The sequence below is a fragment of the Ranitomeya variabilis genome, chromosome 6, assembly GCF_051348905.1.
Source record: "Ranitomeya variabilis isolate aRanVar5 chromosome 6, aRanVar5.hap1, whole genome shotgun sequence".
In the NCBI taxonomy this organism is placed as follows: Eukaryota; Metazoa; Chordata; class Amphibia; order Anura; family Dendrobatidae; genus Ranitomeya; species Ranitomeya variabilis.
Window position 1 is genome coordinate 216,174,116 of NC_135237.1, and position 14,031 is coordinate 216,188,146.

At 44.4% G+C, this 14,031-nt stretch overlaps 1 protein-coding gene across 5 annotated transcripts in view; it reads left to right on the forward strand.

The window, feature by feature from the left end:
* RECK (reversion inducing cysteine rich protein with kazal motifs) overlaps window positions 1-14,031 on the forward strand; it is a 1,181,658-nt gene that overhangs the window by 272,514 nt on the left and 895,113 nt on the right. For all 5 annotated transcript variants that reach the window (XM_077269439.1, XM_077269433.1, XM_077269437.1 and 2 more), the window contains one exon: window positions 292-328. In XM_077269439.1, the coding sequence (XP_077125554.1) occupies window positions 292-328 (37 nt within the window). The remainder of the gene's footprint in view (window positions 1-291; window positions 329-14,031) is intronic.

The window sequence follows — 14,031 nt, forward strand, 5'->3', positions numbered from 1 at the left end:
TTCTTTAGTGTCAACATTTTCCGCAAGATTTTACAATTCAAAAACTTAAACAAAAAACAGTACAAAGTAACACATGTAATTCAAGACATACCAGGAGGAGACAGGGACCTGTTTTCAAGCTTGCAATTTGAGACTACTACTATACATATACATCGATTTATTGGGAAAAAAAAAAGTTAATGGGAGTGCTTCTTTAACTGTAATTATTTAAATCAAGAGCTGAGAATTTTAATTTATTTCAGTTGAAAGCATTTGTTTATACTGCATGTTTTGAATTTTGCTTATTTTCAGACTGAATTTTGGAGTTGTATGAATTCTTCACTACCAGGTAAGACTACATTTTTCCTTGTCCTTTTTTTTGTTTCTTCTCTGAAATATTTTGATTAAATAAATGCTATAATTATAGTAATGGTTACATTTTAACAACTTTTAGTTTCAATTGACACACTAGCTAAATTGAGACAAGCCAAGAAATGATTACCACTGTTGTGTCTAGAAAACCAGTCATGGATCCAGCAGTTAAATGAGTGAGAGCAGAAAATAATATTTTTTTCATTTTTATTGATGTATACGATTATATAATAAATGGTCTTATTAAAATCAAAAGGGAATTGGCAAACTAGATTAACATCAAAGGGCAGTACAGCATGTTAAATTACAATAAATATAGCCAAAGCTAAGTACTGTATGTCTCAATAAAATGGTGAAAATGTCCCATACATATTACACAACCAAATAACTATTGCAGAATTTTAGTAAATCATGTGAGGTCCTCCCAGCTTCGGACTATTAGAAAAGCGTAATGTAACATGTTTCTACAAATCTGAGGGGAGAAAATATTATACCATATACAGCTCAATATTAGGCTGAATATAGATGACCAGCATTTGAAGTAGGCAGAAATAACACAAATACAAAAAGCCAAAAACAAAAATGACAACAGACATGCTTTTCACATGAATTCTATTTACAAATATGTTTTGGGGTTGATTCATTTAAGGGATTGTTCAGAACTTTTCTATTGATAGCCTCTACTTTGAAAAGGTCATCAATATCAACACCCGACACCCCCAACAATCAGCTGTTCTCAGAGCCTGATAGATGTGTTGAGTTTTGGAGCTGATTTGAGTAGAGGGTGGAAATGCAGTACCTGGCCGTGCCCACTATGCAGTTGATGGAGCTGTGATGTGTAGCTCCGCAACTCAGCATATCTGGCCAGCCCTGGGAACAGCTGGTCTTATGTAGATGATGTATCTTATCAAAGTCCTGGATAACTTCTTAAAGACTGACGTTGTGCACGCTAGCCTTGATGGAAGGCTCACTGAAGCATGATGCACTGAATGTATTAAGAGGCACACACCACTTAAAGGGGTTTTCCCACGATCAAAGTACATTTTAATTAATTGATCTTAGAATCATAATAATTTCTACAGTTGGATGCGTTTAAAAAAATGTTACTGTGCTGAGAAAATCTTATAAATGTGCCCCTGTGTACTGTTTAATGGCTGCGTCTGACCGTGCAGGAATATGGTCTGATCATACCACAGCTCCTGGGCAGGGGAGGGCATAAATGAATATACAGACATTACAGCATGGGATCACAGCTGATTTATTTTTGTGAGGTAAAACATTTCATTGCCTTATTTTAAAAAAATGTTTTATCTCATCGAAATAATCTGCTGCGATCCCATGCTGTAATGCCTGTATACTCTTTTACTTAATGGTCAGAAACAGCCATTACACAGCTCATAGCTGGGGCACATTTATAAGATTATCTTAGCATAGGAACATTTTTTTTCAAAACACATCCATTTTTTTTTATTATTCCAAGACCTATTTATTCAAATTATCTTTGTTTGTGGGAAAACCCCTTTAATGAATTATGCACATTTTCTCAGTGATATGCATTTGGCCAAAAAGCTACTTACTGGAGTAGCATTTCTGATGTAAAAATCACAGACACTTTTGATGAAATTGACAGATTAGCGAAGCCATGTACTGTAATGTATTATGGGTTAAACGGAACCTGTAAGCAAAAATATAAACAAAAATTGGTGTTTACCTGCAGCCATATGGGTAATCTGCAAGTAAATACTAATTTAACCCCTTCCCGACCTTTGACGCATACGCTGCGTCATGAAAGTCTGTGCCTTCCCGACCTATGACGCAGCGTATGCGTCATGGAGGGATCGCGTCCCTGCAGATCGGGTGAAGGGGTTAACTCCCATTTTACCCGATCTGCAGAGACAGGGGGAGTGGTGCTTCAGCCCAGGGGGGGTGGCTTCACCCCCCCGTGGCTATGATCGCTCTGATTGGCTGTTGAAAGTGAAACTGCCAATCAGAGCGATTTGTAATATTTCACCTAAAAAACTGGTGAAATATTAGAATCCAGCCATGGCCGATGCTGCAATAACATCGGCCATGGCTGGAAAACCTAATATGTCCCCCCCCACACCCACCGATCGCCCCCCCAGTGCTCCGTTATGGGGTCCGGTCCCCTCCGTCCGCCTGCCGGCTCCCCCGTCCTCCTGCCCGCTCCCTCCTTGTTTGAATAAACCGATCACCCCCCTGTGCTCCAATCCACCCCCCCACCACCCCTTCATACTTACCGATCCTCCCGGTGTCCGTACGTCTCCTCGCTGGGCGCCGCCATCTTGGAAAATGGCGGGCGCATGCTCAGTGCGCCCGCCGAAATCTGCCAGCCGGCAGATTCCTTACAAGTACATTTTGATCGCTGTGGTAGGTTCTATCACAGCGATCAAAATAAAAAAAAAATAATAAATACCCCCCCCTTTATCACCCCCATAGGTAGGGACAATAATAAAATAAAGAAAATATTTTTTTTTTTTTTTCGTTTTTTCGTTTTCCACTAGGGTTAGGGTTAGAACTAGGGGTAGGGTTAGGGGTAGGGTTAGGGTTATGGCATGTGCGGATTTGGCTGCGGATCCGCAGCGGATTGGCCGCGGATCCGCAGCGGATTTGGCTGCGGATCCGCAGCGGATTTGGCTGCGGATCCGCAGCGGATTTGGCTGCGGATCCGCAGCGGATTTGGCTGCGGATCCGCAGCGGATTGGCCGCTGCGAATTCGTTGCAGTTTTCCATCAGGTTTACAGTACCATGTACACCTATGGAAAACCAAATCCACTGTGCCCATGGTGCGGAAAATTCCGTGCAGAAACGCTGCGTTGTATTTTCTGCAGCATGTCAATTTTTTGTGCGGATTCCGCAGCGTTTTACATCTGTTCCTCAATAGGAATCCGCAGGTGAAATCCGCACAAAAAAACACTGGAAATCTGCTGTAAATCTGCAGGTAAAATGCAGTGCCTTTTAGCTGCAGATTTTTAAAAAATCGTGCGGAAAAATCTCACACGAATCCGCAACGTGGGCACATAGCCTTAGGGTTAGGGTTGGAATTAGAGTTAGGGTACCGTCTCACAGTGGCACTTTGATCGCTACGACGGTACGATCCGTGACGTTCCAGCGATATCCATACGATATCGCTGTGTCTGACACGCAGCAGCGATCAGGGACCCTGCTGAGAATCGTACGTCGTAGCAGATCGTTTGGAACTTTCTTTCGTCGCTGGATCTCCTGCTGTCATCGCTGGATCGTTGTGACAGCGATCCAGCGATGCGTTCGCTTGTAACCAGGGTAAACATCGGGTTACTAAGCGCAGGGCCGCGCTTAGTAACCCGATGTTTACCGTGGTTACCAGCGTAAAAGTAAAAAAAAAAAAAAACGTACATACTCACATTTCGGTGTCCTTCAGGTCCCTTGCCGTCTGCTTCCCGCTCTGACTGTCTGCCGGCCGGAAAGTGAGAGCACAGCACAGCAGTGACATCACCGCTGCGCTCTGCTCTCACTGTACGGCGGCACTCAGTCAACAACTATTGGGGTCCAATTTCTCCTGTTACCCTTGCAAAAATAAAAAATTACTTGCTAGAACATAATTTTTGAGGAAAGAACAATTATTTTTTATTTTCATGGCTCTACGTTATAAACTTATGTGAAGCACTTGGGGGTTGAAAGTGCTCACCACACATCTAGATAAGATCCTTTTGGGGTCTAGTTTCCAAAATGGGGTCACTTATGGGGTGTTTCTACTGTTTAGGCACATCAGGGGCTCTGCAAATGCAACGTGACGCCCGCAGACCATTCCATCAAAGTCTGCATTTCAAATGTCACTACTTCCCTTCCAAGCCCTGACGTGCGCCCAAACAGTGGTTTACCCCCACATATGGGGTACCAGCATACTCACAACAAAATGGGCAACAAATATTGGGGTCCAATTTCTCCTGTTACCCTTGTGAAAATTGCTTGCTAAAACATCTTTTTTGAGGAAAGAAAAATGATTTTTTATTTTCACGGCTCTGCGTTGTAAACTTCTGTGAAGCACTTGGGGGTTGAACGTGCTCACCACACATCTAGATAAGTTCCTTGGGGGGTCTAGTTTCCAAAATGGGGTCACTTGTGGGGGGTTTCTACTGTTTAGGCACATCAGGGGCTCTGCAAACGTAACATGATTCCCGCAGACCATTCCATCAAAGTCTGCATTCCAAATCGTCACTACTTCCCTTCCGAGCCCCGGCATGTGCCCAAACAGTGGTTTACCCCCACATATGGGGTATCAGCGTACTCAGGAGAAACTGCACAACAACTTTTGGGGTCCAATTTCTCCTGTTACCCTTGGGAAAATAAAAAATTGTGGGTTAAAAAATCATTTTTGAGGAAAGAAAAATAATTTTTTATTTTCATGGCTCTGCGTTATAAACTTCTGTGAAGCACTTGGGGGTTCAAAGTGCTCACCACACATCTATATTAGTTCCTTGGGAGGTCTAGTTTAGAAAATGGGGTCACTTGTGCGGGAGCTCCAATGTTTAGGCACACAGGGGCTCTCCAAACGCGACATGGTGTCCACTAACGATTGGAGCTAATTTTCCATTCAAAAAGTCAAATGGCGCGCCTTCCCTTCCGAGCCTTGCCGTGCACCCAAACAGTGGTTTACCCCCACATATGAGGTATCGGCGTACTCAGGAGAAATTGCCCAACAAATTTTAGGATCCATTTTATCCTGTTGCCCATGTGAAAATGAAAAAATTGAGGCTAAACGAAATTTTGTGTGAAAAAAAAGTACTTTTTCATTTTTACGGCTCAATTTGTGAAGCACCTGAGGGTTTAAAGTGCTCACTATGCATCTAGATAAGTTCCTTGGGGGGTCTAGTTTCCAAAATGGGGTCACTTGTGGGGGAGCTCCAATGTTTAGGCACACAGGGCCTCTCCAAACCTGACATGGTGTCCGCTAACTATGGAGATAATTTTTCATTCAAAAAGTCAAATGGCGCTCCTTCCCTTCCGAGCCTTACCATGTGCCCAAACAGTAGTTTACCCCCACATATGAGGTATTGGCGTACTCAGGAGAAATTGCCCAACCAATTTTAGGATCCTTTTTATCCTGTTGCCCATGTGAAAATGAAAAAATTAAGGCTAAAAGAAATTTTGTGTGAAAAAAAAGTACTTTTTCATTTTTACGGATTAATTTGTGAAGCACCTGGGGGTTTAAAGTGCTCACTATGCTTCTAGATAAGTTCCTTGGGGGGTCTAGTTTCCAAAATGGGGTCACTTGTGGGGGAGCTCCAATGTTTAGGCACACGGGGGCTTTCCAAACGCGACATGGTGTCCGCTAAAGATTGGAGCCAATTTTTCATTCAAAAAGTCAAATGGCGCTCCTTCCCTTCCGAGCCCTGCCGTGCGCCCAAACAGTGGTTTACCCCCACATATGAGGTATCAGCGTACTCAGGACAAATTGGACAACAACATTCGTGGTCCAGTTTCTCCTTTTACCCTTGGGAAAATAAAAAAATTGTTGCGAAAAGATCATTTTTGTGACTAAAAAGTTAAATGTTAATTTTTCCCCTCCATGTTGCTTCTGCTGCTGTGAAACACCTGAAGGGTTAATAAACTTCTTGAATGTGGTTTTGAGCACCTTGAGGGGTGCAGTTTTTAGAATGGTGTCACTTTTGGGTATTTTCAGCCATATAGAACCCTCAAACTGACTTCAAATGTGAGGTGGTCCCTAAAAAAAATGGTTTTGTAAATTTTGTTGTAAAAATGAGAAATCACTGGTCAAATTTTAACCCTTATAACTTCCTAGCAAAAAAAAAATTTGTTTCCAAAATTGTGCTGATGTAAAGTAGACATGTGGGAAATGTTATTTATTAACTATTTTGTGTCACATAACTCTCTGGTTTAACAGAATAAAAATTCAAAATGTGGAAATTGCAAAATTTTCAAATTTTTCGCCAAATTTCCGTTTTTTTCACAAATAAACTCAGAAATTATCGACCTAAATTTACCACTAACATGAAGCCCAATATGTCACGAAAAAACAATCTCAGAACCGCAAGGATCCGTTGAAGCGTTCCTGAGTTATTACCTCATAAAGGGACACTGGTCAGAATTGCAAAAAATGGCAAGGTCATTAAGGCCAAAATAGGCTGGGTAATGAAGGGGTTAATATATGTGACAGTGTGATTGGAAGTTCTGCTGCAGGGAGAAAATGGCTGTGAACAGTGAGCGCTCACCAAACAGTGCTCTGTAATCACTTCACTGTTCCTTGACAAGTGTTATTGGCAAGTCATATGTTATGTCACCCCTGTCCTACCCCACCCCTCTTTTCTTAACTGAAATAAACAGGCCAAAGACCAGGGTGGAATAAATTGGCCACAGCAGCCTTTTTTTTATAGCAAACAACAATGCATCTGCATACAGCCGCACAACCTGCGTACCTAATGTTAAAGATAGGTGCGCAGGCCGCATGCAGAAGTAGGCGGAGCTAGTGGCGGAGGTGCGGCAGAGGGCGAGGCTTCACGGAGGAAGTCCGCAGCCCTCCGCAGCTCCTCAAAACGCTAGTGTGAAACTAGCCTAAATGGTGATTACTTTAGGAAACATTGCCCATAAGCTTAAGAGATCAAATTTGATGTCCCTTATCAACTCTCTCACTGGCCTACTTCCTAAATCATTGCCCCTGATGTGTAGTACTAGTACATTCGGGGCTCTATCTAACCTCACAAACCAGTGAAATTCATGAAGAAATTGACTCCAAACCATCCCCCAATTACCGATCCACAGGAGAATGGCCTCCTCCCTTGAAATTCCCAGTTGCCTGCCCAATGGCCGAACCAGAGTCCACAATGCTGCCCAGAATACAAAGGAATGGCCCATAATCCACACTAGCTGGGGCCCGGCACTTGAAAGAGTAAAAACAAGAATAATTTCTATTCCTCCTAAATAAACCCCTTTTTTCTAAACAAAACTTAAAACTCATAAAGTCAAAAAACTCATAATCGGTTAGGCTGCACATAAGACCTGAATCTGGCAGATTTCCACCAGCCAATCTATTTCACCACCTCATTGCCTATCCCTCTCCTCGCAACCTCAGCAGCTGACCATATTCTAAAAGATGATCACTATAGTCCACTGGTGACACCCCACCAGATTGCAAACAGTGTTGAAAAATGGTAACAAACTGAAAACGATGCAAATATGAGCCATCTAAGTGAATCAACAAAGGAGCACTCAGATGGTGAGTATGTACTGTTTGTTTTTTTTGGTAACCAGGGTAAACATCGGGTTACTAAGCGCGTCCCTGCGCTTAGTAACCCGATGTTTACCCTGGTTACCCGGGTGCTGCAGGGGGACTTCGGCATCGTTGAAGACAGTTTCAACGATGCCGAAGTCGTTCCCCTGATCGTTGGTCGCTGGAGAGAGCTGTCTGTGTGACAGCTCCCCAGCGACCACACAGCGACAAAACAGCGACGCTGCAGCGATCAGCATCGTTGTCTGTATCGCTGCAGCGTCGCTGTGTGTGACGGGGCCTTAAGTCCCCCACCATCTTCGCCAAATCCCCTTAAGCAGTTCACTGGGCACATTGCTGACCCTGTCACCGGGAAAATCGCTACTGTTCGACCTTTTCCAGACTGATCCATCTTAGCTGAAGGAATCGGTAACTCAATGCTGTCATCATATAAGTCCATGTCTTCTCTCTGCAAACCCACCTTTTTCGTTTTTGAGGGGCTGACCAATTTCCCCAACCTCAAAGCTGCAAAGAAAGACAATGAAAAAGCCAGTTTAAATAGGTAAAACTCCCATAGGGACTTAAAAATGAGCTCTGCTTTCCTAGCCAAAAGTAAAAACAGTTCATACGAAACTGGCCATCTTCTATCGGATACATTTCAGCCTTTCTTCCATCCCCTTAAGGCCTGTGACACTAGGAAGTATTTTGTCAGATCATTAATGTCACAGCCATTCCTTCTGCAGCCGTGCCTGCTGCCGGGACCACCGCCGCTCCTCCCGCTCATACTTACCCGCTACGGCGCGCTCCTCCTGCAGGCGCGCGTCCTCTCCTTCATTCTTCTCCGCTCCCCGGTTCTCGGCGGGTGCGCGTGCACACCGCCCACTCCAGCACTTCCTCTTTCTGATTTACATGCGCTCTGTATCTCCTCTCAGTGATCCTGGAGGACCGTGACCCGGCAGTCCTTTAGCACTCCATGTATTTAAGGCGATTCCTTCCTCTGCTCCTTGCCTGTCTGTCATTTGTGCTTCTGTGACTCAGGTCCACCTTTGTCTTTGCACTGCCTGTTCTGAGTCTCCGCTCTGTCCAGCCAGTTCAGCTTCTCTGCCTTTCCCAGGCTTCCTTATCTCCTCGTCCAGTCCAGTCTTCCCGGTGTCCGCTCCGTACTCTGTTAAGGCTGAGTCACACATAACGATATCGTTGCAACGTCACGCTTTTGGTGACGTAGCAACGATCCCGCTAACGATCTCGTTACATGTGACAGCGACCAACGATCAGGCCCCTGCTGGGAGATCGTTGGTCGTTGGGGAATGATCAGGACCATTTTTTGGTCGCTGATCACCCGCTGTCATCGCTGGATCGGCGTGTGTGACGCCGATCCAGCGATGTGTTCACTTGTAACCAGGGTAAATATCGGGTTACTAAGCGCAGGGCCGCGCTTAGTAACCCGATATTTACCCTGGTTACCATTGTAAAAGTTAAAAAAAAAACCAGTACATACTCACATTCTGATGTCTGTCACGTCCCCCGGCGTCCACAGGGTTAAAACTGCTTTCGGCAGGAGCGCTGCTAATGCACGCGCTCCGGCCGAGAGCTTCCCTGCACTCTGTGTCAGCGCCGGCCATAAAGCAGAGCACAGCGGTGACGTCACCGCTGTTACTGCCGGCGCTAACACATTCAGTGCAGGGAAGCTCTCGGCAGCAGCGCGTGCATTAGCAGCGCTCCTGCCGAAAGCAGTTTTAACCCTGTGGACGCCGGCGGGGGACGTGGCAGACATCAGAATGTGATTATGTGGTGTTTTTTTTTTTTTTACTTTTACAATGGTAACCAGGGTAAATGTCGGGTTACTAAGCGCAGCCCTGCACTTAGTAACCCGATGTTTACCCTGGTTACCCGGGTGCTGCAGGGGGACTTCGGCATCGTTGAAGACAGTTTCAACGATGCCGACATCGTTCCCCTGATCGTTGGTCGCTGGAGAGAGCTGTCTGTGTGACAGCTCCCCAGTGACCACACAACGACTTACCAACGATCACGGCCAGGTCGTATCGCTGGTCGTGATCGTTGGTAAGTCGTTTAGTGTGACTCCAGCTTTAGTCTGGTGTCTCTGTCCTGTCCTGCTTCCTTTGTGTCTTCCCCTTCCCAGTGCTCCTTTGGTCTCGCCTGTACTCAGCTCTTACCAAACTGTACTTCATCTTACCCTGCTCTGTCCGTCCTATGCCCAGCTTCTCTATTTTGTACCTCCTACTACCTGTCTCCGGGTTCCAGCTTCTGCGGCAATAGTCTCCCTTGGGTCTGCCCCTAAGGCTCCCTGTATAGGGGGTGGTCTACCTGGTCAGCTCACCCTTGGGAGGTTCATTGTCGTGGATCTGCGGGTCCACTCCAGGTGTTCCAAAAGATCTCACAATTAATGCCTCTATGCTTAAAACAAAATGCTAAACGCACCACAAACCTGTTGATTTTTGGAACTGACCATCCTTTTTCCCAGCTAAAAGTAAAAAAGAACCTTCCTAGCCAACATTCATTTGAGTAATGTTAGGTTTTTGTCTTGTTTTAAACATCTTTTTATTGATTTTAACAAGTTTAAACAAAGTAATACAAATACACAGGTGGATTAGAGCAAATGTGTCATTGTAAATTGGGTAACATTCAATTGTCAGATGTAATATTCGTTTAGGAACTGGTAATTAACAACAAATTCACCATAGTAAAGGTCTAGATATTAATAAGTATTGTTACTCTCTGTACATCCATTAGAAATGGAGAATCATGACTAAGAGAAAGATATAACATCTAAAGCATTCCACTTGTTACCATGTAAAGTTTTACCAGAATACAAAGAGAAAGAGAGGGAAGAAAGAAGGGGTAAAAGGGGAAGGGGGTTCCCTCTTCATGGAAGGGGAATTGTTTCCGGCGAACTGTAATTTTGAGTTTATGAGACCAGTCGAAGCGTTTATATTTGGGTGATAGTTAATCCGACAGAAGACTGGAGTGATCCTTTATTTGTTTATTAGTTCAAAGTATTCATCACTATCTCTGAAAGATGTCCATGGGGCCCATGTTACCCAAAATCTATCTTGTGAGAAGCAAGTGTATGCTATAATTTTTTCTATATAGTATTGGTCAACTTTTTGCAGCCAGTCTGATAAGCTCGGGCAATTCTGGGAAAGCCAATGTAAGGGAATAAGTAGTTTAGCTGCGGCTATCAAGAACAGTAGTAGAGATTTATTTCTATATTGCGAGTTGTCTCCTATCCAATTTAAGAAAATGAGTGTCTGGGCTGAAGGATGAGGTAATTTGCAAATTTTTGTTATAATTTAAGCACTACCTTCCAAAATGTTTGGATTTTGTCACATGTAAACCACATGTGAAAGAAAGTCCGTTTCCCTGGAGCATCGCCAACAGGTTGAGGGAGAGTTTGGGTACCAAAGATGTGACTGGGGTGGTGTACCATCTGGTAATAATTTTATATGAGTTTTCCTGGATTCTCACACATCCAGATGGACCATGTGAGTTTTTATATACCGTATTTTCCGGCGTATAAGACGACTTTTTAACCCCCGAAAATCTTCTTAAAAGTCGGGGGTCGTCTTATACGCCGGGAATCGACTTGTACGCCGGTGTATATGGTGGGTGGGGAGGGGGAGTGATCCTGATGACGAGGGGGCGTCTCACAGGAAAGTGAGTAATCCCCATTACCTTATCCTAGCGGTGCAGCGTGGGGGTGTCAGTGCTGGGAGCGGCGGCAGCTGCTGTGTTCTGGTGCGGCGGCTCCTCTTCTGTGTGGGGCCTCTGTGCTGTGAGGTGGCGGCGGCAGCGGCGTATCTTTATCCAGTTGGGGCTCCTCCGGCATCTCCTTAGCCCTGGAGGCCCCGCCGCAACTCCATCGGTGCAATGTGGTGGCCTCCGGGAAAATGGCCGCTGCTCAGATTCAGATCTCGTGTCCCGAGATTTCGGGACGAGATCTGAATCTGAGCAGCGGCCATTTTCCCGGAGGCCACCGCATCGCACCTATTGAGCTGCCTCCGGGAAAATGGCCGCTGCATTGCACTCATGGAGTTGCGGCGGGGCCTCCAGGGCTAAGGAGATGCCGGAGGAGCCCCAACTGGATAAAGATATGCCGCCGCCACCGCCACCGCACAGCACAGAGGCCCCACACAGAAGAGGAGCCGCCGCACCAGAGCACAGCAGCCGCCGCACCAGAGCACAGCAGCCGCCGCACCAGAGCACAGCAGCCGCCGCCGCCACTCCCAGCACTGAGACCCCCACGCTGCACCGCTACGATAAGGTAATGGGGGATACTCACTTTCCTGTGAGACGCCCCCTCGTCATCAGGATCACTCCCCCCCCCCCCCCCCAAAAGGCACATATTCACCGGCCCTATAAGACGACATAGGGTGTATAAGAAGACCCCCGACTTTTAAGAAGATTTTATATTTTAACTGGTAAAGTTGGGGGGTCGTCTTATACGCCCAGTCGTCTTATACGCCGGAAAATACGGTATTTGTTCCAATTCCCAGTGCTGTAATTTATTACCCAAGTCTTTTTCCCAGTTAGAGATGAAGGCTCGCTTAACTGGAATCGTGTTAATTAGAATCTCTTGATAGAGTTTTGTCAAAACTCTTCTTGGTGGCTTATGTTGAGCTAAAAATTTTTCAAAAGTCTTTAACTCTCTATGGGGGATTCCCGTACCAATGTAGGATTTTATGGAGTTCTTAAGCTTATTGTAATGGAGAAAATTAAAGTGATAGTGTGGGAATTTTATTTGTAGTTCCGTCAGTGCAAGTAAAGCACCTTCTGACATAAAACACTCCAAGTCATCTTTAATCTTATGTAGGAAATCGGAATTTGTGATTATTGAGTGATCCGTGTAGAGTCCTGGAAGGTCCATCACTCTGGCTAATGGTGACGGTAGTTGCATTAATAAATGAGAATGCTTTGACCATGTTCGTATTATATTTTTGGATATTGTAATAGAGATTTTTAGATTGTGAATGAACTCTTTAGAAGCATGGAGAATTGTGGAGATAGGAACTGGTATTGATGTGTCTGTGATCTGTGTCCAAAGTTTATGTAGGGGTCCTCTCCACCAATCGACTATCAAAGATAGTCGCCGCAGTGTGATATTTCTGTGGATCAGGAGTTCCCATACCCCCTTTAGATTTTGGAAGTGAAATTGTAGAATAGCTGAGTCTGGGTTTTGAGTCTCTCCAGATGTATTTCCCAAACATAGAGTGTACCTTTAGAAAAAATGTATTAGGAAAGGTTATAGGAAGCATTCTTGAGATATAGCTAAACTTAGGTAGTATAAAACATTTTAGAATGTTTTTCCTGCCTATCCAGAAGATAAAGGGTGCCCTCCATGGTTTGATAAGGTCCAAGGTAGCATTAAGTAAAGGTATATAGGTAAGAGAGAATAATAGGTGCCAATGTGGGCTTAATTTAATTCCCAGATATTTAATGAATTTCGAGTTCCACTTAATGGGTAGTTTTACTTCAATATCGTGAATAGTCGTGTGTTCCACATTAATACTCATCGCCTCTGATTTCTCTAAATTGATTTTGAAGTTTGGGAGATCTCCAAATCTATGAAACATTTTCAGTACCGCTGGGATTTCTTTTTTGGGGTTCGTTAGCATTAGTAATAGGTCATCCACAAATGCTGCAACTACATGTGATGTCCCCTTGATCTGAGATCAAGAGTCCCTCAAGAGTCTCCTGCATGAAAGTCCAGTCCACCCTGTCAAACGCCTTGTCAGCGTCTATGCCCATTAGGACCAAGGGTTTATGATGGGTGTGAGCAAATTGCATCAAGTATAGTATTTTTAAGGAGTTGTCCCTCCCCTCTCTGCCCCCCACAAAACCCGTCTGTTCTGGTGAGATTAACGTATCTAGTACAGAATGAACCCTTTTTGCAATCATTTTTGCGAACAATTTAAGGTCATTATTCAATAATGAGATTGGCCTGTAATTGCTACATATCTCAAGGTCTCTACCCTCTTTGTGATTTAAGGAAATGTGTGCTTCCAGCATCTGTTTCGAAAAGGGTGCTCCCATTAACGTTTCATTAAATAACCTTAGAAGAAAGGGACATAGAGTCTCTTGAAAGGTTTTGTAGTAGGAGGTTGGGAGGCCATCCAGGCCTGGACTTTTACCCATTGGGCTGCTCGACAGGGTAGACTGGAGTTCGCTTAATGTGAAGGGGGCCATTAACTCATTCTGTTGGTCCTCATTGAGGGTTGGTAATTTGATAGAGTTTAGAAATTGTTTAATATCTAATCTTCTTTATTTAATTGATCCTCCATTTCGTCTGGGCGTATGTTATAAAGGGAGGCATAGTATTCTCTAAAAGCGGAAGCTATTTCCTCCGGGTTTTTGACCTTAACATTATTTGGGTTTTTTAGTGAGTATATGAGTGACTTCACTTTCCTCTTTTGAATCAATGAAACCATAAACTTTGACAT